Raw genomic sequence first — 26,318 nt, 5'->3', positions numbered from 1 at the left:
TTTAAGTCCCTTCCAATGTGCATCAGTTGCTATTTCTTGGTATCGACTGTAATAATTTACTGCTGCGCTGATATCCGGTCTCGTATTCATCATGATATACATAAGGCATCCAACTAATTCTCTATAGGGCTTCTTTTCATCGTCTACCGCATTTGTATAGGACGTATCTATGGACGACTTCGATTCCATCGGTGTGTTCACTGGTTTGCTATCTTGCATACCGAACCATTTCAGCAGATTCGAGATATATGTTGATTGACTAAGATCCATTCGTTGCTTGTGCCTCTCTATTTTTATTCCAAGAAAATTCTTTAACGATCCAAGATCTTTCATAGAGAAACGTTCTTCCAACAGGTGCTTAATTTCAATCAGTCGATCTTTATTATTTCCGGCAATGATGACATCAACATACAGTAGTAGGTATATTCTTGATTTTTCATCTGATTCGTAAAACATACACTGATCATATTCTGATTGCTTCAAGCCAATCTTTTTCGCGTAGGTTTTAAATTCAAAATTCCAAATACGCGGTGATTGCTTCAGTCTATATAGAGTTTTATTGAGTCTGCATACTCGCGACGTTCCATCTTCACAGCCTTCTGGCTGTTTCATATATATTTCTTGAGTGAGTTTCCCATGGAGAAAGGCATTTTTGATATCCAGTTGATCCACGTACAAGTCTTCATTGATTATAATTGACAACAAAATTCTTACTGTAGTCAGTCTTGCTACTGGCGCGTACGTCTCATCGTAGTCAAAACCCTTTTTTTGTAAACAGCCCTTTACTACAAGCCGTGCTTTATAACGCTGGATATTTCCATGTTCATCACGTTTGATTTTGAATATCCATTTATTGTCGATTGCCCTTTTTCCACTGGGTAGGTATGTCAAATTCCAAGTCTTATTATCTTGAATCGCCTTTAGTTCTTCATTTATTGCCTCAAGCCATTCCTCTTTATCATTACGAGAGTCAATTTCAGCATAACAACTTGGAACGTCTTCAACGTAACTCTCAGCATGCAAAACCAGCACACAATAATCTTCAAGATAAGAAAGTGTTTTCTTTTCACGAATACTTCGACGAGGACCTGGTTGTTCGTTTACAACTCTTGAGTTAGTTACAGTTTTATCTTTTATTCCTGTATTAATAGATTCAGTTTCAGATGAACTTTCTTCTTGATCCTCCTCCGTTGCGGTTGTGAATTCTTCATCTTCATGTTCAGATTCCAATTCCTCTTGAACATTTGTTCCGATAAACGGTTGATGATGTTTAAATCTTGTTTCATCAAAAATGACATCTCGGCTACAGATTATTCGTTGTTCTTCTGGACACCATAAGCGGTAACCATTATCTGTGTATCCCACCATGATACAGTTTTTTGATCGAGAATCAAATTTCCTGGGATTTAATTCCTTAGGTACATGCATGTACGCAATGCATCCAAAGACTTTTAGTTTCCTTACATCTGGCCTTTTATTATACCATAACTCCGCTGGAACTATATTTTTCAATGCTGCTGTCGGACTTCGATTAATAATATAAATTGCACTTAGAACTGCTTCCGCCCAATAACTTTTATCTAGCTGTGAATGTAATATCATACATCGAGCTTTATCAAGAATGGTTCTGTTCATCCTTTCGGCAACGCCGTTTTGTTGTGGCGTATATCGAATTGTGTATTCAATATGGATTCCTTTTTCTTGAAACGCTTGAATCATTTCTTTAGGTGTATATTCCCGGCCGTTGTCACAACGAAATCTACTGATTTTTGAATTAAAGTGTGCAGTGACCATAGCCTCATAAATTTTAAAGTAGTGGAAAACTTCACTTTTTCTTTTAAGTAGATACGCAACTGTAAAGTGTGTGTAATCGTCGATAAATGTCAGTATATATCGATTACCTTCTCGTGACTCAGGTGTAATTGATCCAACTACATCGCTGTGTATGAGTTCCAATGGACGTTTAGCTCTTGTCCTTTCCTGATTGTGAGGCAATTTCGTTTGCTTTTCCTCTATACAGGTATGACAGATTTTATTATTTGTTAGTTCCAATGTTGTGGAATCTATTCCGTCCACCATTGTTGCGACCCTTTTTAGATTATTAAGTCCTATATGTCCGTAACGTTCATGCCAGATTTTAGCATCATCCCTTACTTGTACGACAGTTGCTATTTTAGCCAAGCTCATTAATTCCAATTCATATACTTGATGTCTTCTGTACGCTACTGCATAAACTTGAGTATCTTTTTGTATTTTTTCTTTTCTATTTTCAAAAACGACTTTAAAATCATTTGCTTCAAGTTTTGGCACTGACAACAAGTTAAATTCTAATCCAGGCACATAGAAGACATTTTTAACAGTGACTTCAATTTCCTCTCCGTTAACAATAGTTTTTCCATAAATAGTGCCTACTTTATTTGCCATTAACGTTGTACCGGCTTTTGCAATACGAATTTTTGTAGGTTGTGTCAATAATCTTGTATTTCGCCGAAGCTTTTCATCCCTGGTTAAATGCTCTGATGCTCCGGAATCTAAAATCCAGGTAGAATCCTTTTCGTGTTTTATATCATTAATTATTGCTGAAAAACTAACTGCTTTGGATTTATCTGCATCTGCCGCGAGATTTGCTTGCTTTTCCTTATATTTGTTCTGTCGAATTCCTTCAGGCTGTTGCTTCGGTTTCTTACATTCCGACCGGCGATGACCATATGCACCACAGTTGTAACACCTGTAATTGAAATGTTTGTTTCCAGTGTCACGTATATTTTTCCGACTGTCATTCGTCGATAAAGTAAATTCTGTAGAATGCTGTGCTTCGTTCTTTGTTGATTTAACATTTCCTTTCCGTTTAGACTCTTCATCAAGGAGACGATTTTTGACAAAACTTAGAGTCAATGATTCCTTCGATAACGTTTCCAACGCCGTCACTACGACATCATATTCAGGGGGCATTGTTAAGAGTAAATGACACACAATGTCCGTTTCTTCCATGTTCGCTCCTGTGGACTTAAGTTCACGTACAAACGATTCAAATTTTAGGAAATGCGACGATAATGACTCAACTGAAGGTTTAAATTTCATTAACAATAATTTTTTGCGTAAGAGTAATTGACTGGCTACACCTCGTCGTTCAAATACATTTTTTAATTCCGTCCAGATGTCAAAAGCAGATAACTTATCTTTTGCGTACTCTAAATGCGAATCTGCTATCCTTTGGACTATTTGGGACTTGCATTTCGTGTCCTTTCTCTTTAGACTTACCATTCGCGAATTGTAAACCTCTTGTGTCTCTTCAGCTCTTATTTCAGCATCTAATACTTGAGATTTGATATGTTCTTTCAAACTGAGCTCTTCCAGCAATACTTCCATTCAAAACTTCCAGTTGTTATAATTTGTACCATCAAAGAGTGGTACTCGATGCTTATCTTCCTCCATTGAGTCGAGATTATTCCTCCTTTTCGTCAGTGTGAGGTTAGTCGATTCAATTTTTTATAACTGGGCAATTGCTGAGCAATTCCTGGGCCCATAACCTGTTATTACTATTAATATTATGCGCACTTTCGACCCCGCACACCCAGAGGAGAAAGAAAGGAGCTGATTATATCTCTTCAGAGAATTAAAGAGAGAATTTGTATAAAACCACACCTTTATTAGTACAGAGGTTCGCGCTAGCCAGTAAGCAAGGTACAAAGGGCAAACGCTAGGGGGCGAGACAAAAGAAGAAAATAAGTGTCACTGTAGCGCCGCACTAGCGCTAGTTTTAAAAACAATACATAACAAGTATAACTAACTTTCTAACATAAATATAATTAGTATTTATTTGACCTTGAAATTATCTTGAAAAGCTCCGTCAAGGTCAACATAAAAATCTTAAATAAGAACCCCTATTTTTTGTTGCATATTTCATATTTTTGTAACTTATTTGTACTACTGTAAATATTATTAACTATTATATTATAGCTATTGTACTATTGTAACTATTATTTATGTAAAATGTGAAATATCTCGTAAAGTATTTACTTTTTAATGATTTTACCTTGTTATTTTTATACAGGGTGTCTGGCAATAATTGCCCCACCGGTCATATACAGGTAGAGGAGGTCAAATCGAGTAGAAAAGTCCTTTACCATTTTTTAATTTTCATAATAAGTACTGAGTAATTAACGAAAAAAGATCGGCGAATCCGCGCGAGTAAAGCGCGCGCGGTGAGAAGGACGTCCCACTGCTATGCGATCACTAGGCGCGCGATGAAGCGTTGGGAGGAGCGCTCTACAAATGACAATGGCAACATACGAGCGGCGCGTAACGCTAGATCCTTGTGTCCTAGTGATCGCGTAGTAGTGGGACGTCCTTCTCACCGCGCGCGCTTTACTCGCGCGGATTCGCCGATCTTTTTTCGTTAATTACTCAGTACTTATTATGAAAATTAAAAAATGGTAAAGGACTTTTCTACTCGATTTGACATCCTCTACCTGTATATGACCGGTGGGGCGATTATTGCCAGACACCCTGTATATAGAGTAGTGAGAAAAATTAATATTAAAAAAACAGAATTAAACAGTATTAAACAGAAAAATTATTTAAAAATTTTATAACATTTTGCAAAGTTGCAAATGTAAAAATTAGTATTACCAATTGATTTTTTTATTTTACATAAAAAATATTCAGGTATGAAATGAAGGAAAAGTAAATACCTTATATATGTATATAAATATATATTGCAAAAAAGACAATTATAAAAAAAAGTTGGAAAATATGTTAATAATAATGTTGAAATTCTAATGACGCAGTAATGAATTTTTAATGATAAACGCAAAAAAACATAGCATTATTATTGTTATATATTAAATAACGTACACGAAGAAAACTTTATATAAAAAATTACTATGTACGGCAGTAGCCGCGGACCATGAAAAAATTAAAAAAATTTTTATTATGTTTTTCACATGTAAAACATAGTAAAAATTTTCGGTCTGTGGCTACTGCCTGCCGTACATAGTAATTTTTGATATAAAATTTTTTCCGTGTAATTATTATTATAACGTATTATAATTGTTCAGTATTAAATTTCTGATTATTTTATAACAGGATCGACAAATGGTGGCATCACCAGTGGAACAATTATCGCCGGAAAACGAGACATTAGAAAGGCGAAACCTGAAGAGCATTTTGAAGAAGTTGTCGGCCAGCAGTAGAACTGGTAGTAGCGAAATCTCGGTCACGAGCACACCAAATCGCGAGGCCGCAACTGCCGAACTGAAGAGGCTGATGAGAGCGCCGACGATCGAGGGTTATGCCGCGCGGCACTCGAAACTGTCTAAGAGCGTAACCTTCAATAAGTACACACTGCAGAGTCCGCCATCCGAGCAGCCCCTGCAGTTGTCGCCAAATCATGCGCTATCCGAGTTCCAGGCTCAGTCGTCACTGCCGCCGCCCAATAAATTCAGTTTCCGTCCTGTGGGCAGTGTCGGCATCCTACAAACGGTATCTCGACCACGAGAAGAGGAATGCCTGGGCGAACTACTTTCCGGAGTCGGTGAAATTATCAAGGCGGGCCTGGTGAGTTGCTTCTTTTATTTCTATATCGGTGTACAAATTTAACTGTCTCACGTAGACTAACAAATTAATTTCTTTAAGAAAAATTATAATTTCGCACTAACATCCCGCGACGGCTCTCTATGCCTTTCTATTATATTAATTGATTGTTATCATTTGAGCCATTCCTTTATATGTGTTAAATTCTTTTATTTCTGTTTTTATTTCAGTATTTAATTTCAATGCATTTTGAGACTCATTTGTCGTTACGCACGCTTAATGAAAAGATACTTTTTAAATTAAGGATGTCTTTTGTCGGTACAACTCGACATTTTTGACGAAAATATAATCCAAACGATATTTCAAAGACAAATAAATTTAAAATATTTAATGAAAAAACAAATTATATATATACTTTATATATACAAATTATACAGGGTGTCCAATTTTAATTGTCCCAGCCAGATATCTCAAAAATATGGGAGATACGGAAAAATGTTTTAGACAAAAATTATACGGCCTCAAAGAGGATAAATAATGGTAAAATTAATTTAAAAAAAAACAAAACAATTCTTCAAGATCATATAAAAGTCATCTTAATCATCATAAAGGTTATCTTCATTTTTTTAAATAAAACTCTGATTTTTTTATATAAATCGATTCCTCGCAATACTCGGCATAAAAAGTTATAAGAGTAGAATGGTCAAAAATTGAATACTTTACGAGATATTTTATACTTTAATTTGATACAATTTTACACAAACTATGAAATATCTCGTTAAATATTCATTTTTCAATTATCTTATCAATTATCTAAGAAAAAATATGATATGGTATTATTTTAGCTAATATTTTTTCTTAAAGACAACCATGTGTTTTTTTGACACCAATTGATTCCTCTCATTATATTGTGCATAAAAGTGTTGAGGTAAGAAATTAAAGAATAAATATTTAACGAGATATTTCATAGTTTATGTAAAATTATATCAAATTAAAGTATAAAATATCTCGTAAAGTATTCAATTTTTGACCATCCTACTCTTATAACTTTTTATGGCGAGTATTGCGAGGAATCGATTTATATAAAAAAATCAGAGTAGTTTTATTTTAAAAAATGAAGATAACCTTTATGATGATTAAGATGACTTTTATATGATCTTGAAGAATTGTTTTGTTTTTTTTAAATTAACTTTACCATTATTTATCCTCTTTGAGGCCGTATAATTTTTGTCTGAAACATTTTTCCGTATTTTTCATATTTTTGAGATATCTGCCTGGGGCAATATATATATATATATATTATATACAGGGTGTCCCTTAACTCCCGCAACAGCGGAAAGGGACATATTCCTGATGAAGAATAGATTCATAATACACAAAAATTAATGCTTAGACTATAAAATTGTAGGAGTAATTAAAGGTTGAAAATGATTAATAAAAGAGCATGGAACGTGACGCTTTTATTTGAAAATTTAGTAAATACTCGGGACAAGTATTGCCAAGTTCATGTTGCGTCGCTGTTGATTGTCGAATTTCCAGGCGGTCAACTGTCATTCGCTCTGTATGAGGAGGCGATTGACAATCACGATAATTTACTAAATTTTCAAATAAAAGCATCGCGTTCCATTCTTTCCCATTGGTCACTTTCAACCTTTAATTACTCCTACAATTTTATAGCTTCAGCATTAATTTTTGTGTGTTATGAATCTATTCTTTGTCAGGAATATGCCCCTTTCCGCTGTTGCGGGAGTTGCGGGACATCCTGTATACAGACCTTGTGCAAGCATCAGTTTGACCAGGCAATCACCTGGGAGGCCAACCCCGAGACAGGGCGCTGAAGACGCTTTAATTTTTCTAAGAAAAAAAGATCTTTCCCAGACCTAAATTTTAAAAATATGTATTGCTTAAATACAAAATTTGCTCTTGTTTCCATTCAAATATATCTGTATTCCAATATTATCCCAGTCGAATTGTATTTCAACTACATTTATATTCGACGTAGAATCGTACGGATCGAGAAATGTAGGGTATCTTGTAATCCATTGGATACCGCCGATACCGGGGCGCCTACACCCGCGCCGCGTCAATTCGAATATCACGTTGTAGGAATTATAATTCCGTATTTGGCGATCATAATGGCTAAAATATTGGAGTTAGATAAAATATGTATAGGAATATGTATAGGACCTTATTTGTAGAGCATTTTATGAGCTTCATTTTTTGTTTGACAACTTTTTTCGTACAATGAACACTTTCTAAAATAATTAACAAAAACAGTTTTACCTTTGAGGTTGGCTGGGAGGTGGAGGGAGCATTTGCGTCAAAAATTCATTTGAGAATATTATTTACTAGATAAAATAAGTATTTAGGCTGAAAATCAGCCAAATCGGAGGTGATAGCTTTTCGGAAGTTTATCCAAATAAATAATGTTAAATAATGATATTAATTATTGTAATAATTACTACAAATATATATAAGTTACAACTTACGACTCTAGAATTATACCGTACAAAAAATATGTTTTTATCTATAGGGCGCCATATTTTATCACTTGCCTGGGGCGCTTGTTCAACTCGCACCGGCCCTGCCTGTATATAAATATATATTATGCTTTTTTCTTTAAATATTCTAAATTTATTTAGTTTTATTTATTTGTAAGACCATAAATTTATAATATATCTATTTGTACATGTTTCTCAAACTCCTAACTTATTATCGTTAGATATATCGTCCATCAAACGCATCAATTATCCAATTCTACTCGTAAGAGTTTTCATTAATGGATGATATACGCTGCTATCCCGATTAATCATGTTGCCGTTTTGACATTGCAGGTGGATATGCAGGGCAAATTCGAGCGACAGTTTACGTCGCTGGAGTTGGAAGTCCGTAAACGCGATGAGATAATATCGCAGCTGCAAACACGCATCCAGGAGCTGGAGCGACGCAAACTACGCAGTGAAGATGATTCCGGCGGGGATAGCACCGAGCACGATGCTTCCATAGAAGAAGACCTCGATGACGATCGCGAGGATCATCCCTTCATGCGGGACAGTTCCGTGGATACCGTCCTGACTACGCGATCACGTGATCGACATTCGTCCTCGTCGGTGGGCTCGAGCTCACGTAGCAGGCGATCGTGGGAAGAGCATTCAGAAAGGGAGACATTGGAGTTGCAAGAGCTGCCGAATTCGATAGTGCCGCAGAGATTGTCACAAGATGTAGCAATTGACCTGGATTCCAACAGTGACAGCAGGTCAGACGATGGGTTTGATGTCTGCGGCCGTCGTAATGGTGATAGCGATGAGGGTGACGAAGAGGATGATGAAGAAGAGGACGATGAGGACGATGACGAAAAAATTGTGCGACAGGACGGCTACAATAACTGGGAAGTCGCATTGCTGGCGAAGCAGCTCGAGGCGAGGAGAAGGAGTGGCGATAATGCTAGTCCGGGTTCCTAGCGCATTAACGAGATTCTAGAAATACTGTGTTACCTCACAAATACAATACGCTCCGATGGATGGTGCAATTCGCTGGCTGGGTCCAGCAGTAGTGCAGCTTTTTGCGAACACGACCATCGCTCATACTTACAATTAGACTTCGATAACATGACTAGCTGCAGCGAGACTATGATGTAACCTGGTCGGTGGATGTTAATATATATTTTTGTTTTTAATACTTTTTTCTTTTTTAAAGAACACGTTGCAAAAGGATCACCCATGGAAGATCGGTAAAAAGTTCTTTCTCACTCAGTAAAGCATTATGCTTATGCCATAAGCCTTCCATGGATGACCCTTTTGCAACGTGTTCTATTTGACATTTGTGATAAGTTTCTAACTTGATGAGTCGGCGATCATGTATAATAATTTTATTTTCTTATATTGCTTATAATATTTTGCGAAGATTAAACAAAATGTTACCAGAGCAACGTTTTGCAGAGCAACGTTTGTAGAATAATTGTGTCGTGTAAGTTATTTTTACGGAGAATCGATAACATTTCATATTTTATATTTTGTATGGTACTTTACTACAAATGCGTATAAATATACTTTCACGCATTTCTGATAAATTTTCTGCTTTTAAAAATTTTGTTCTCTTTGCTTTTTGCTACTATAAAAAGTAAATATTACAATCGACTTAAACTTTATAGCTGAAATCGTTTAATTTTTTTCAAATTTACATTCATTGAATTGTAAATATTCACAGGTGTGCCTGAGGATATATTATACTTGGGATATTCTCTCAGAACTTATATACAGAGTGTACAAAAAAGGTCGAAACCCTAAAATATCTCAATAAATATAAATTTTATAAAAAAATGTTTCAGATAAAAGTTGTAGGGTTTAGAAAGATCTATTTACTGATCTTATCAGTTTCACCTTGGATAGCGTTGCCAACGTCAGAGCAAAAAATTACAAACGTTCCTACCAAAATGCGGTCCTGCACAGTTTTGCTGGAACCATGTCCTTCATTAGCCGAATCACCCGCCGATCTTGCCTTCATTGGTTGGATCAACTACCGATCTTGCATTCGTTGGTTGGACATCTTATCATAAAAACCTCGATAACTTCGAAACGATTGACTCAAAGTGAATAAAATTATAGTGTGTTGAAAAGGTCTTAAGAAGGACTATAAGAGTATGCAATAAGAAATAAAGGATTCCATTTAAAAAATTCAAAATGATCTTGCTTTGATCTTGGCCACCCCAGATCAGTAAATAGATCTTTTTAAACGCTACAACTTTTATCTGAAACATGTTTTTATAAAACTCATATTTTTTTAGATATTTTAGGATTTCGACCTTTTTTATACATCCTGTATGTATAAACGTCTTAATTGAACGTACAAGATACCTCAGAGTAGTTATATATCAATATCAAAATTGTAATCTACAGAGAGTTTCTTAAGTGCAAACCTAAGAATTTTTTGGGCCAAAAATCGAAACTTAAACTATAATACCGACAACAATATCCGAACACCAGTATGCTTCACATACATCTGATATATCTGGATTATTCTGCCATTTTCTTGGCAATGCTCGAATTTGAGTAAGCATCGTTCCCTCTCATCATATTCATATACATGTCATCATATTCATATACATGTCATCATATTCCTGAAAAGCTGCACCATAAATAAACAGAGATATTAGTCGGTTCTATGAAACAAGAAGAAATAAATAATTTTAGAAAAAAAGAGATAAACAGAAATAAATATAATTTGAAGCGACAAAGTTTAATGAAAATATATTACGTATACTGACCAGACCAAGCTCAATATTTCTAGAGTCTTTACAAGATATGCCTATTAAGCGACAAATGACTATTGAAGTAAGGAAAGAAACGTATTAAGATCTTGTATATATTAGTCGATAATTTATTTATCTATGAGTGAAAGAGAAAGAGCGAGCGAATAAAGAGAAAGAATAAAAAGAAGTAGAAAAGTATAAAAATTAGCGCAAAAATTGAATTTTATTGGATTGCAAGAAAGAGCATTTTAGAGATGCTGTGTACGTACTACGCGGACAGGAAAGGAATATACAATAAAGCAAATGTTTTCAAACGTTGTACTTTTGTTATACCTTTATTATATCTTTGACCAATAAGTTGACAACTATTTTACAATTTCTTTATTATCATTATCATTATTACATTTTTTATGTATTATTTTATGTATATGTATGTATATATACATATAATATCGTTTCTTTTTTAATTTCTACAATATTTGTAAGACATTTATATATAGAGAGTTTCATAATGTTGGGGCCAACGTTCGTGTACACTGCCCGACAATAATTCGACCCCATTCAGGGTGCGGGGGAAACGTAGGAGTTTGCCCATGGCGCCATCAGCTGGTAGCGATCGACTGACGCGGGCTTATCGACCTAATTATCGATCGCCAAAATATACTATGTTAAATAAGCAATAAAGAACAACACGCGTGCGATTTATTACAAAGTTCATTAGAAATAATGTAAAATTAAAAATAATATTTAAATAATATTAAATAACAGAATATAGTATTTACTAAAATACTATGCTAAATTTTATATATGTACGAGTAGAGCGCGGTAAACTGAACAGAAAAGTCATTTACCGTTTTGTAATTTTTGCAATAATAATTTAAATATTAATTAAAGGGATTGACGAATGATAACGCGTTGCGCGGCTAGACCGTGGGCTGTACGATCTAGATGGGCGTGTCGCATGCCAACAAAAAATAACAGCAGAGATCCAGCCGTAAGGTACCTTTTTATGCGTCGCTCATCGCTCGTTTTCAGCAATAAAAAAGTCACGTGACTGCGTAATACTCGCTAGCGACTAGCTATTAAATATAAAAATAACTTCCAGCAATTTAGTAGGACGCGATTTAATAGGACGACAAATTCCATTACATGTACAACAGTATACAGGGTGTTTCATTTTAATCTAGCCAGGCGAATATTTCAAACGCTGTTGAGTTTAGAGAAAAATGTTTCAGACAAAAGTTGTAGGGTTCGGAGGGGGACACAAGATGGTGGGCTTGAGTTTTTGATGAAGGTAAAATTGAAGGTCATATGAAGGTCAACTTTGTTTTTTTAAATAAAATGTAGTATTTTTCATTGCATATTCTGAAAGAACATAAAATTCTGCGTTAAAATTGTCTGACACGTTTTTCATGAAAATCCATAATTTTTGAGAAAATTTAGCAAATTTAGCAACCCTGAAAGTGAGAGGCAAGGAGACTCACGTAAATCAAGTACCCCGATAGAATCAGATTTTCGTCACATCCACGCCGTTGATTCCGGGTAACTCTAAGAACGAGAAATGTTCATGAACATGTACAAATTGATGCATGATTCTCTTTGCGAAAAACAAACATTTTTTTCTTTAATTGCTAAATTTCCTCAAAAATTATGGATTTTCATGAAAAACGTGTCAGACAATTTTAATGCAGAATTTTATGTTCTTTCCGAATATGCAATAAAAAATACTACATTTTATTTAAAAAAACAAAGTTGACCTTTATATGACCTTCAATTTTACCTTCATCAAAAACTCAAGCCCACCATCTTGTGTCCCTCTCCGAACCCTACAACTTTTGTCTGAAACATTTTTCTCTAAACTCAACAGCGTTTGAAATATTCGCCTGGCTAGATTAAAATAAAACACCCGGTATACAGTTTATATAAAAATGTCACAAAGGAAAAAGCGTAATTGGATGATAGAGTGTACAAAAATTATTAATGAAATTAATATGAAGAAAAAGAAAAGAAGATTATTATTAGTATTGGCGGTAGTTCTTTATTTGCAAAAAAAAAAAACAGAAAAAACATTACAAAAGAAAATGTTTTTGGATAAATCCATTATTTTAAATAAGAGATAAATATGGATTCTATAATGCAATTTTACCTATAATTTCACAACAAATAAGTAGGTACATTTCGAAACTACTTCCGCATAAATGCAATTCAACTTGAAGAATTATTACGTAAAATAGCACCTCTAATTTCCAAAAAACCATTTAATTTAAAATTCCATAATAGTTCTCTATATTGGACCTCTAATATTAACCCTTAATCCCGACTCATGGGTCGTTTTCGACCCAAGCGAAATTTCAAAGTGCTGTAATTTTTGAAAACGGGTACGGAACGCGCCATATCCCGTACCTAAAAAAAGTTATGCCCCCGAGGATCCGCCTACGGAATAGCAGCGCGCCAGTCCCCCTCAGGTCGTCACAGTGAGCATAACAATCTCACCGCGAACGCAAACGACCCATGAGTCGGGATTACGTTGCCCAAATCAGCAGATAAATTTTTTTCTACTTTTCGTTTTTATGCGTTTAATATCATCAAAAAATCGTAAAAAAAAGGTCTGCATACGCAAAAAAAATTGAAAAAATTTTTTTATGTAGTTTTTTGAAAAAATGGCATCGAGAACGTCAGAAAAAGTTCTGAATATTCTGCGGCCTTGGGAAAATGTCCTGTATTTTGAATCTGACGACTCATATACGATATATATATACGATATATATATATATATCGTATATCATATATATATATATATATATATATATATATATATATATATATATATACAGTGGCGTAGCTAGGAAAGAGTTTCGGGGAGGGCTATAGCTTTAATTTGTTACAAATTATCACTATTAATTAGACACATCTGCACGGTATATTACCCACACTTAGCGCGACCCAGAGCCAACGACGGGGACGTGATGGGTTCTGGCTCCATTTTACTTTTTTTTTGTTTTTGAGTAATTTTATTTTTTTTTATTTTTTATTTATTATTTTTATCTTTTTTTTGTTTTATATTTATATATATATATATATATATATATATATATATTTTTTTTATATAATTTTTATGCTATGCTCACGACTTTGTTCATTTGAGTTTGATTTTAAAAACCAAATTTTATATTTAAATTAAAACAAAATTGTAATAGAACTGTGAATGTTTTTTTACATTGAAATTTTTAACATTTAACAAAAAAATTTAAACGTAGAATGCCAATTTTTATATATTATACTCGTGTGAAGTTAATGTTATTACAATCTATAATTGTATTCGACGATTCTTTTTAGTTAAAAATTTATTAAGCAAAATGTCATCATCGACATGTAGTTCCCGATGAATGCTCATTAAAGCAAGACCAGTAAGTCTCGTTTGTCCAGTACTATTTCTTAAATAGGTTTTTAATCTTTTTAATGTTGAGAAGCTGCGTTCGACTGTTGCTGTAGAAATCGCTAAAGTTGCTAATATTTGCAGTAGTGTGTGCAAATTGGGCAAAACTCATTGTCGGATCTTTATTGTATAAAAATATTAGATTTTATTTCCACGGAAATAAAATAACTATAATAAATAATAGTCGGAAACTATATTAAACTATAATAAAATAAGTCGGAAAAAATATAAACTCTCGATGAACTGTAAAGGTAGTAAAAGATTTTGACGACTGGACTACGAAGGAAAGCGAGGCATACGTTTCTTAGTGAAGCATATTAAATGCGTGAAACAGCATATATGACAGAAATTCACTTTTGTGATCAGCTATGAAATTATTAAAATTATTAAGAATTTCGGGGGGGGCTGCAGCCCCCACAGCCCCCCCCCTGGCTACGCCACTGTATATATATATATATATATATACATTCCTTTTTAAAAAAAAGCAAGATTCCTCGAACTAGAATATATCGAAGTGTTGAAATGTCTGTTTTTCGCGATACTGATTGGTTATCTTATTTGTGAGCTGCGATTTGCTTCACTCTTAACTGTCATATAAATTTTGACAGTTTGTTTCTGAGTAAATATTACATAAATAAATAATAATTATCTAATATTAAAGAGAAAAATTGAGCAGTAAGAGAAGGAAAAAGTAAAGAAAAGAGAGAGAGAGAGAGAGAGAAAGAGAGAGAGAGAAAGAGAAAAAGAGAAATAAGAAGAATAAGAAAAAGGCAGAAAAGGGAGAAAAAAGGTATGTATAATATACGTTTATCGGTTGAAGCTCTTACAATTAGTTTTTTACTTTTGTTGCTGACTTAGAATGCGTTTAAAAATTACGAGAATCTTGAAAAGCGAAAATTTTCACGAATCAAGGAGCGCGAGCAGATAGCAAAACCTCATTCTTTATTTGAATTCCGCCGGACTTTTTGAAAGATATTCGCAATTGTTTGATGATATCTGTTAAAATTAATTTCTCTAAAATTTTTAAATAATGTACGTATAAATAATAACAAAAATATTTTTTGTATAAAATTAAAGTACATTGATGGTTTAATTTCATACAAACAACAATCTCCATTTGAGAGATCGACTTTGAGAGATATTTGCAATTGCTGGATGATATTTGTTAAAACTCATTTTTTTATAAGTTTTAAATAATGTAATTAAGTACTTGAAATTTTAAAGAAATGAATTTTAACAAATATCATCCAGCAATTGCAAATATCTCTCAAAGTCGATCTCTCAAATAGAGATTGTAATTTGTATAAAATTAAATCATTAATGTACTTTAATTTTATACAAATAACAATCTCCATTTGAGAGATCGACTTTGAAAGATATTCGCAATTGCTCGATAATATCTGTTAAAATTAATTTCTCTAAAATTTTTAAATAATGTACGTATAAATAATAACAAAAAGATAGCAGATAATTTCAGCATTAATGATTTTGTGCTTTGACTTGTGTATAATATTTTTCTTTATATTGACTGGATAACTTAATATTAAAACGGTTTCAGCATTAAAATATTATAGTAAATAGAGTATCAAATTATAATTATTAGCTGAATCTTTAGCTATCCAGGCAATGTAAAAAAAAATATTATACATAAGTCAAAGCACAAAATCATTAATGCTAAAATTATTTGCTATCTTTTTGTTATTATTTATACGTACATTATTTAAAAATTTTAGAGAAATTAATTTTAACAGATATCATCGAGCAATTGCGAATATCTTTCAAAGTCGATCTCTCAAATGTAGATTGTTAATTTATATAATTTAATTTTATACAAATAACAATCTCCATTTGAGAGATCGACTAGAGAGATATTTGCAATTGCTCGATAATATTTGTTAAAATTCATTTCTTTAAAATTTCAAGTACTTAATTACATTATTTAAACATTTTTAAGAAATATATATATATATAAACTGACTTTTTTTTTGGATGCTTCACCGGAATATATATATATATATATATAATTAAATATTCATTATAATACAGCTGATATTTACACTATAAATACATATTAATTTCTTAAATTTTATTAAAGGATAAAAAAACGACGAGAGAGAGAGAGAGAGAGAGAGAGAGAGAGAGAGAGAGAGAGAGAGAGAGAGAGAGAGAGAGAGAGAGAGAGAGAGAGAGAGAGAGAGAGAGAGAGAGAGAGAGAGAGAGAGAGAGAGAGAGAGAGAGAGAGAGAGAGAGAGAGAGAGAGAGAGAGAGAGAGAGAGAGAGAGAGAGAGAGAGAGAGAGAGAGAGAGAGAGAGAGAGAGAGAGAGAGAGAGAGAGAGAGAGAGAGAGAGAGAGAGAGAGAGAGAGAGAGAGAGAGAGAGAGAGAGAGAGAGAGAGAGAGAGAGAGAGAGAGAGAGAGAGAGAGAGAGAGAGAGAGAGAGAGAGAGAGAGAGAGAGAGAGAGAGAGAGAGAGAGAGAGAGAGAGAGAGAGAGAGAGAGAGAGAGAGAGAGAGAGAGAGAGAGAGAGAGAGAGAGAGAGAGAGAGAGAGAGAGAGAGAGAGAGAGAGAGAGAGAGAGAGAGAGAGAGAGAGAGAGAGAGAGAGAGAGAGAGAGAGAGAGAGAGAGAGAGAGAGAGAGAGAGAGAGAGAGAGAGAGAGAGAGAGAGAGAGAGAGAGAGAGAGAGAGAGAGAGAGAGAGAGAGAGAGAGAGAGAGAGAGAGAGAGAGAGAGAGAGAGAGAGAGAGAGAGATAGAGATAGAGAGAGAGAGAGAGAGAGAGAGAGAGAGAGAGAGAGAGAGAGAGAGAGAGAGAGAGAGAGAGAGAGAGAGAGAGAGAGAGAGAGAGAGAGAGAGAGAGAGAGAGAGAGAGAGAGAGAGAGAGAGAGAGAGAGAGGAATAAAATAAAAGTGGAACAACAAAAAAAAAGAAATATAAAGAAGAAATAAGCAGAAAAAGAAAAAGAAAAAGTATGTATATGAATAAATAAATAAATGTAAAAAATGTAAAAAATAATGTAAAAAAAAATATTATACATAAGTCAAAGCGATGAAATTAAAGTACATTGATGATTTAATTTTATACAAATAACAATCTCCATTTGAGAGATCGACTGTGAGAGATATTTGCAATTGCTCGATGATATTTGTTAAAATTCATTTCTTTAAAATTTTAAATACTTAATTACATTATTTAAAAATTTTAAAGAAATTAATTTTAACAAATATCATCCAGCAATTGCAAATATCTCTCAAAGTAGATCTCTCAAATAGATATTGTTGTTTGTATAAAATTAAATTATCAATGTACTTTAATTTCATAAAAATAACAATCTTCATTTGAGAGATCGACTTTGAAAGATATTCGCAATTGCTCGATGATATCTGTTAAAATAATTTTCTTTAAAATTTTTAAATAATGTACGTATAAATAATAACAAAAAGATAGCACATAATTTTAGCATTAATGATTTTGTGCTTTGATTTGTGTATAATATTTTTCTTTATATTGGCTGAATAACTTAATATTAAAACGGTTTCAGCATTAAAATATTATAGTAAATAGAGTATCAAATTATAATTATTAGCTCAATATTTAGCTATCCAGGCAATGTAAAAAAAAATATTATACTTAAGTCAAAGCACAAAATCATTAATGCTAAAATTATTTGCTATCTTTTTGTTATTAAGTATACGTACATTATTTAAAAATTTTAGAGAAATTTATTTTAACAGATATCATCGAGCAATTGCGAATATCTTTCAAAGTCGATCTCTCAAATGGAGATTGTTATTTGTATGGAATTGAAGTACATTTATATAATAACAAAATTAAAAATAAATTTTCTAGAAAAACTTATTTTAAATTTTGTTATTTGTACGAAATTAAAGTACATTGATGATTTAATTTTATACAAATAACAATCTCCATTTGAGAGATCGACTTTGAGAGATATTTGCAATTGCTGAATGATATTTGTTAAAATTCATTTTTTTAAAATTTTTAAATAATGTAATTAAGTACTTGAAATTTTAAAGAAATGAATTTTAACAAATATCATCGAACAATTGCAAATATCTTTCAAAGTCGATCTTTCAAATGAAGATTACTTTTTGTATAAAATTAAAATACATTAATGATTTAATTTCATATAAGAATCTTTATTTGAGAGATCGACTTTGAGAGATATTTGCAATTGCTCGATGATATTTGTTAAAATTCATTTCTTTAAAATTTCAAGTACTTAATTACATTTTAATATTATAATATTTTAATGTTGAAACCGTTTTAATATTAAGTTATCCAACCAATGTAAAAAAAAATGTATAAATAATTACAAGAAGATAGCAAATAATTTCAGCATTAACAATTTTGTGCTTTGATTTATGTATCACATTTTTTTTTTACATTGGCTGGATAGCTTAATATTAAAACGGTTTCAGCATTAAAATAGTAAATAGAGTATCAAATTATAATTATTAGCTCAATATTAAGTTATCCAGGCAATGTAAAAAAAAATATGATACATAAATCAAAGCATAAAATTATTAATGTTGAAATTATTTGCTATCCTTTTGTTATTATGTATACGTAAATTATTTAAAAATTTTAGAGAAATTAATTTTAACAGATATCATCGAGCAATTGCGAATATCTTTCAAAGTCGATCTCTCAAATGTAGATTGTTATTTGTATGAAATTAAAGTACATTGATGATTTAATTTCATACAAATAACAATCTCCATTTGAGAGATCGACTTAGAGAGATATTTGCAATTGCTCCATGATATTTGTTAAAATTTATTTCTTTAAAATTTCAAGTACTTAATTACATTATTTAAAAATTTTGAAGAAATGAATTTTAACAAATATCATCCAGCAATTGCAAATATCTCTCAAAGTCATATAGTACTTATATTAGTCTTATATTACTTTTTTTGAGTAGTGTATAATAATTTTTTATATTTTTAAAATAAATATAAATATATTAATATTTATTATTTCTTTTGTTTCAGGTACTTTGAGTAAAGTTCTAGAAAAAATTAATAAATATAAACAATAGAAAGACAGAAAAAGAAAAAAGGAAAACAAGAAAAAAGGAGAAGAGAAGAATATCTATTCATATTATAATATTATTAATTAGTTGAATATAATTATTATTATTATATTAAAATGTTTAATTATATTGTGTTGTAATATATAATTACGTTGTATATAAATAGTAATTTTAAACACTTAGTTAATATTTTATTACAGTTATATTTATATTATTAATTATTGTGTTGTAATTTATTTTATGTGTAATCTATTATATGTGTAATTGATAATAAATATAATGTTAATCTTAATAAATAATAATTAATTATAAAGATGATTATGATAATGATTATGATGATAATTATGATGATGATGATGATGATGATGATGATGATGATGATGATGATGATGATAATGATGATGATGATAATGATAATGATAATGATAATGATAATAATGATGATAATAATGATGATGATAACAATGATGATAACTATGATGATAATAATGTTGATAGTTATCATTTTCCCACATATTTGCATGCATTAAAAAAATTCTTTATATATAATTTTTATTGTATACTAACAATTAAAAGAATAAAACAAACTAAATTTTGATAACATATTTGTTTAAATTTAATAAATAGAATTTTATAATTAATGTAATTATATAAATATATATAATATAATATAAATAATATAAATATAATATAAAATTAATATAGTGTATACTTATAGTTTTGTCAAATGCCGAAGCGTAAGAAAGAGCGTACTTTAAACGAAGAACTTGAATTTCAACGACAATGTCGTGAAAGAATTGCAGAAAATCAACATCGTCGTTATTCTGTTGCTAAAGAAATAAAAAATAAATTAAAAACAGTTGATTATAGAAAATATGCTATAAATGTTACTGGTACAATACATGATAATCATATAACAGAACTGAACAAAGAACATTCTTTAGATATTACACTAATAAACAAACAAATTAGTAGCACTGGTAACATACATACTAATCGCATAATAGAAATAAATGAAGAAATAATTGAAGGAAATCCTGGAAATACTATATCATTAAATTAGCAAAGTTATGCAGAATATCTATCTCATTATCGATCACAGAAAAAACAACAACCTTGTTTAAATATTAATAGTACAATATTAATTGACGACATAAATGAATACTATATTGGTTCTATGGATGTGTCTTGTGTTCATTGCAATGCAAAATATTTTGCAGCCAAAAAAATATCTAATAAAGGCAATTCATTTCACGATTGTTGCAATCATGGCGCAGTATATTTGCAACTATTGCCTAAATTTCCTCAATTTATTCATAATTTATTTGATGGTAGTCATGTAAAATCTAATGATTTTTTTCAACATATTCGCAGTTATAATAGTTCATTTTCATTTGCATCATTTAATGCCAATTTAATTAATTTTCAAAATAGACGACCTAGTCCGTACTGTTTTAAAATACAAGGACAGATTTATTATCAAATTAATACAGCGTTATATGCTGCGCAAAATGAAAGTCCTTCTTACGGTCAACTTTTTATTGTGGATTTAAATGAAGCGATCGATCATCGTCTTAATCAAAATTCGTGTTTAGATTTTGAAATTGTTCAAAACCTCGAACATATAATGCGGAGATCTAATGTATTTGCTCAATCTTTTCAAATGATGGGTGAAGAATTAGAAAATCAACGACGTTTGGAAATGGAATCTGGTGATTTGTTACCAGGATTACAATTATCATTTACTTTAAGATCAGGTATGGATCGACGTCGATATAATGCTCAAAGAACTAATGAAGTTGCAGCTGTTTTTCGTACTACTGCTGATGGAGAAATTCCAGAATCATATGTTACAATACGTAATAAAAATACTAAAATTTTGCAAAAAGTAAGTACTATGGATCCAAATGTTGAACCATGAATATATCCATTATTTTATCCATATGGCACTCAAGGTTGGCATCGTGATTTAACAAAATTAAATAGCAATAAACGAATAACAAGAGGACAATATATTAAATATCGTATGGCTATTCGTGATGAATTTAATGTCTTTATATTAGGTCGTCGCTTATTTCAACAATGGCTTGTGGATAATTATGTAAAAATGGAAAAGGATAGAATTGATTATTGCAAAACTCATCAAAAAGAACTACGTTCTGAAACATATCAAGGTTTAAGAGATTATATACAAACTATGGCAAATAATTTAAATGGACGTATTGGCAAAATGGTAATACTTCCTTCCACATTTATTGGATCATCACGTAATATGATGCAAAATTATCAAGATGCAATGGCAATTGTTAGTAAATTTGGAAAACCAGATCTTTTCATTACAATGACTTGTAATCCAAAATGGCGTGAAATTGAAGAAAATCTTTTGCCTGGTCAGCAAGCTTCTGATAGACCTGACATTTGTGCTCGCGTTTTTAACATTAAAAAAAATTATTTAATTGACTTGATTGTTAAGCAAAAATTTTTTGGTGAAGTAGCAGCGTTTGTGTATGTTATTGAATTTCAAAAACGTGGTTTGCCTCATGTTCATATGTTGATTACTTTAAAATATAATTTTAAAATAACAACTCCACAGATTGTTGACAAATATATTTCTGCTGAAATTCCTGATCCATCTGACAATCGTATTTTACATGATATAGTTATGAAGCATATGATTCATGGACCTTGTGGTGATTGGTGTTTGGTAGATGGTAAATGTTCGAAACATTATCCGAAATCTTATTTTGAAGAGACTAAAATGGATGAAGATGCTTATCCCTATTATTGTCGACGAAATAATGGTAAAAATTTTAAACGTCCTGGTGGTTATATAGTTGATAATCGTTATGTTGTTCCATATTGTCCTACTTTATCGATTATATTTAATTGTCATATTAATGTCGAAGTAGTTTCAAGTATCAAATCAGTTAAATATCTATATAAATATATTTATAAAGGGCACGATGTTGCTGCTATAACCATTGAACCAATAACAGAAAATGTAATTATTGATCATGATGAGATACACAATTATATCGAAACTCGTTATGTTGGACCTGTAGAAGCCTGTTGGCGTATCCTTGGTAAGAAGTTACAAGATAAAAGCCATACTATAATGCGTTTACCAGTCCATCTTCCTAACGAACAAAATATTATAATTGAAAATGAATCTAATGAAGACACAATAACTTCTGCATTAAGCCAGGTTACTATGTTAATCGATTATTTTTCATTAAATTTGCGTGATGAAGAAGCAAGACAATATTTATATATTGAAATTCCACGCTATTATACATTTAAAAAAGAGAAAATTAATGATAGAAATGTGTCACACTGGGTTAAACGCAAAAGTCACTATAATTGCATAGGACGAATGTATTCTGTTAGTCCATCTCAAACAGAATTATTTCATTTACGATTATTATTACTTACAATAAAGGGGGCTACAAGTTTTAATAATTTAAGAACTGTAAATGGAGAATTATGTCAATCATTTACGGCAGCATGTTTGGCTTTAGGTTTAATCGAAGATGATGATGAATGGAATCGAGCTATGAATGAAGCTGTTGGATGGATGATGCCACGACAACTTCGTAAATTATTTGTACGAATATTATTACATTGTCAGCCATTACATCCTGAAGAATTATGGGATAACTTTAAAACAGCTTTGTCGGAGGATTATGTTCGACATTTTGGTATGTTACAAGGACAGAAGAAAGCATATATACAAATCAATAATATGCTTTGTACTGAAGGCAAAAGTCTTGCTGATTTTCCACAAATGGAGCAATTATTAGAAACTGAGTTGTTAAACGAAGAGAATGTTTATGTGATATTTGAACAAGCTATGGAAATAGGTACCAAACAATATAAACAATTAAATGATAAACAAAAAGAAATAGTTGATCTTGTGTTGAATAAATTAGATAACAATATTTATAATAATAATTATTGTTTTTATATTGATGGTCCAGGTGGATCAGGTAAAACATTTATATATACAACTATTTATCATTTAGCAAAAATTAGAAAGAAACACGTGTGTGCAATGGCTTTTACGGGTATTGCAGCGACATTATTACCTGCTGGAAAAACAGTTCATAAGACATTTGGATTGCCGGTTCCATTATTTGCTGATTCAACATCTGCTATTAAAATCCAATCAAAGGAAGCTCAATATTTGAAAAATACAGATATTTTTATCTGGGATGAAGCACCAATGTCACCACGATATGCTTTAGAAATTATGGATCGAACATTGCGTGATATTATGAACAATAATTTACCTTTCGGTGGAAAAATTGTTTTATTAGGTGGTGATTTTATACAACTTCTGCCTATAAAAGTACATGGTACTCGAAATGAAATTGTGAATCTTTCTATTAAATTTAGTGCTATTTGGAAACATTTTGTAAATTATTCTTTAACACAAAATATGAGAGTTCTTCCAGAAGAAATTGAATTTGCAAAATTTCTTTTAGATATGGGAGATGGCATATTGAATGATTCTAATGATAACATACAAATTCCTAAATGTTGTATAGCACCTATTAATGCTGATATTGTAGAAAATATATATGGCGATTTAATACGGAAAAAGGAATTTACCAAAATGGCTAAATGTGCTATACTTTCTGCAAGAAATACTGACGTAGATGAAATTAATAAAAAAGTTGTTGAATTATTAGATATAACTAATGAACGAATTTATACAAGTGTTGATAGTACTATGAATTGTGATGATAATGGCGATATTGGTGAAGCTTTGTTACCAGAATATTTAAACAGTTTATCTCCATCATGTCTTCCTTCTTATGAATTACGTTTAAAGCCAAATTGCATTATTATGTTGATTAGAAATCTTAGTATCAATGAAGGTCTTTGTAATGGTACTAGATTAATGATTATAGAACTTACAGATCATTTATTGAAATGTAAAATCTTAACGGGTGATAAGACAGGAGATATCGTTTTTTTAAATCGTATAACATTATATTGCGAAAATGTATATCCTTTTACCTTTTCAAGAAGACAGTTTCCAGTAAAATTAGCATTTGCTATGACAATTAATAAATCACAAGGGCAAACGTTTGATAGAGTAGGAATAGATCTTCGCAAAGATGTTTTTAATCATGGGCAATTATATGTTGCTTTCTCAAGAGTTCGTTCTTGGCAAGCATTAAAAGTTTTTCTTGGTAATCAACGAGATAATAGACACGTTAAAAATTATGTATATAAAGAAATATATATGTGAAATAAAAATATATATTAAACTGAAAGCTGTATTTAAAGATGTACGTTATAGTTAATTATGTAATTAACAAATATCATCGTGCAATTGCAAATATTATACGTCGATTTTGATGACATTGGAACCATCGGTTATTTAGTTCCTCGAAGCAAACTAAAGTTTTACTTTTTTTTATATGTATAAATGGACATATATGGCGCTAAATGTATTAATTATTGCTCTGGAGTTCGCTGGATATATTTATTAATTTCTTTATTTATTAATTTTTAAATAATGTAATTAAGTACTTGAAATTTTAAAGAAATGAATTTTAAGAAATATCGTCGAGCAATTGCAAATATCTCTCAAAGTCGATCTCTCAAATAATACATTGATGATTTAATTTCATACAAACAATAATCTCCATTTGAAAGATCGACTTTGAGAGATATTTGCAATTGCTAGATGATATTTGTTAAAATTCATTTCTTTAAAATTTTTAAATAATGTAAAAAAGTATTCATAAAAATACTCATAAAAAAACACTCGGATTAATAAGAAGCATAAAGAACAGCGTGTACGGAGAGGAAAGCATGTACTGGAAGTGGTGCGCGCTATAGATATGAAAATTTTTAAAATTATTACTTACCTTTTTTTTACTTTTCTCTTTTATCCTTTCCTTCTCCTTTTTTCATTTTTTCACTCTTTTAAAAACAATGCGTTTTTGAACAGGGAATACGTCTGTACAATTTGACAGCGTAAAAAAATGTAAACAAGAGTGGATATGCGAAGCTAAATAGCGCGCGCGAAGCGCGCGCCTGTGTTGTTCTAGTATTATATAAATAATTATTTAATAAGAATTTTTGATTATTTAATTATTCATATAATATATTATTAAATTTATATTAAAATATTTTAATCTATAAAAAAATTAAAAAAAAAATCAATAAAAGCAAAAAAATAAATAATATATATAATATTAAATAAAACTCAGCTTCCAATTATTCTGAAATAATACCTCAATAAATAATTTTTAAAAATGTCAGAATCAGTTTTACCTCAAAAAAAAAAAAAAAAAAATAAAATACAATTAATTTTAATGAACAAAAAAATCCAATAAAAACTTTCATAAAAATTATAAATAAAAATATCTTTGATAATTCCTTTTTATTCAAACACATAAATATTTTTGGAATATGAATTTTAGGGTTAATATTTATGTATTTAAATAAAAAAAAATTATCAAAAATTTTTTCATTTATAATTTTAATGAAAGTTTTTATTGGATTTTTTTGTTCATGAAAATTAATTGTATTTTTTTTATAAAAAAAAAATTTTTTTTTGTATTTTTTTTTTTTTTTTTTTTTTGAGGTAAAACTGATTCTGACATTTTTAAAAATTATTTATTGGGGTATTATTCCAGAATAATTGGAAGCAGAGTTTTATTTAATATTATATATATTATTTATTTTTTTGCTTTTATTAATTTATTTTTTTTGATTATTTTATAGATTTAAATCTTTTAATATAAATTCAATTATATATTATATAAATAATTATTTAATAAAAATTTTTGATTATTTAATTATTTATATAATATATTATAATATATTATAATATATTATTGTATATTATTAAATTTATATTAAAATATTTAAATCTATAAAAAAAAATAAAAAAAAAATAAAAAAAAAAAATTAATAATATATATAATATTAAATAAAACTCTGCTTCCAATTATTCTGAAATAATACCCCAATAAATAATTTTTAAAAATGTCAGAATCATTTTTACCTCAAAAAAAAAAATAAAATACAA

The 26,318-nt window shown here is 30.7% G+C and overlaps 1 protein-coding gene across 5 annotated transcripts in view; it reads left to right on the top strand.

The window, feature by feature from the left end:
- The window catches only part of Cngl (Cyclic nucleotide-gated ion channel-like), a 262,907-nt gene extending 251,810 nt beyond the window's left edge, over window positions 1-11,097 (top strand). For all 5 annotated transcript variants that reach the window (XM_067359193.1, XM_067359198.1, XM_067359195.1 and 2 more), the window contains 2 exons: window positions 5,089-5,559; window positions 8,370-11,097. In XM_067359193.1, coding sequence (XP_067215294.1) covers window positions 5,089-5,559; window positions 8,370-8,996 — 1,098 coding nt within the window. In that variant the 3' untranslated portion in view covers window positions 8,997-11,097. The remainder of the gene's footprint in view (window positions 1-5,088; window positions 5,560-8,369) is intronic.
- Window positions 11,098-26,318: the final 15,221 nt, after the last annotated feature.

This window comes from Linepithema humile, chromosome 7 (assembly GCF_040581485.1).
Source record: "Linepithema humile isolate Giens D197 chromosome 7, Lhum_UNIL_v1.0, whole genome shotgun sequence".
NCBI lineage: Eukaryota > Metazoa > Arthropoda > Insecta > Hymenoptera > Formicidae > Linepithema > Linepithema humile.
The sequence above is the reverse complement of the archived record's forward strand: the minus strand, read 5'-3'. Positions and strand labels throughout refer to the sequence as shown.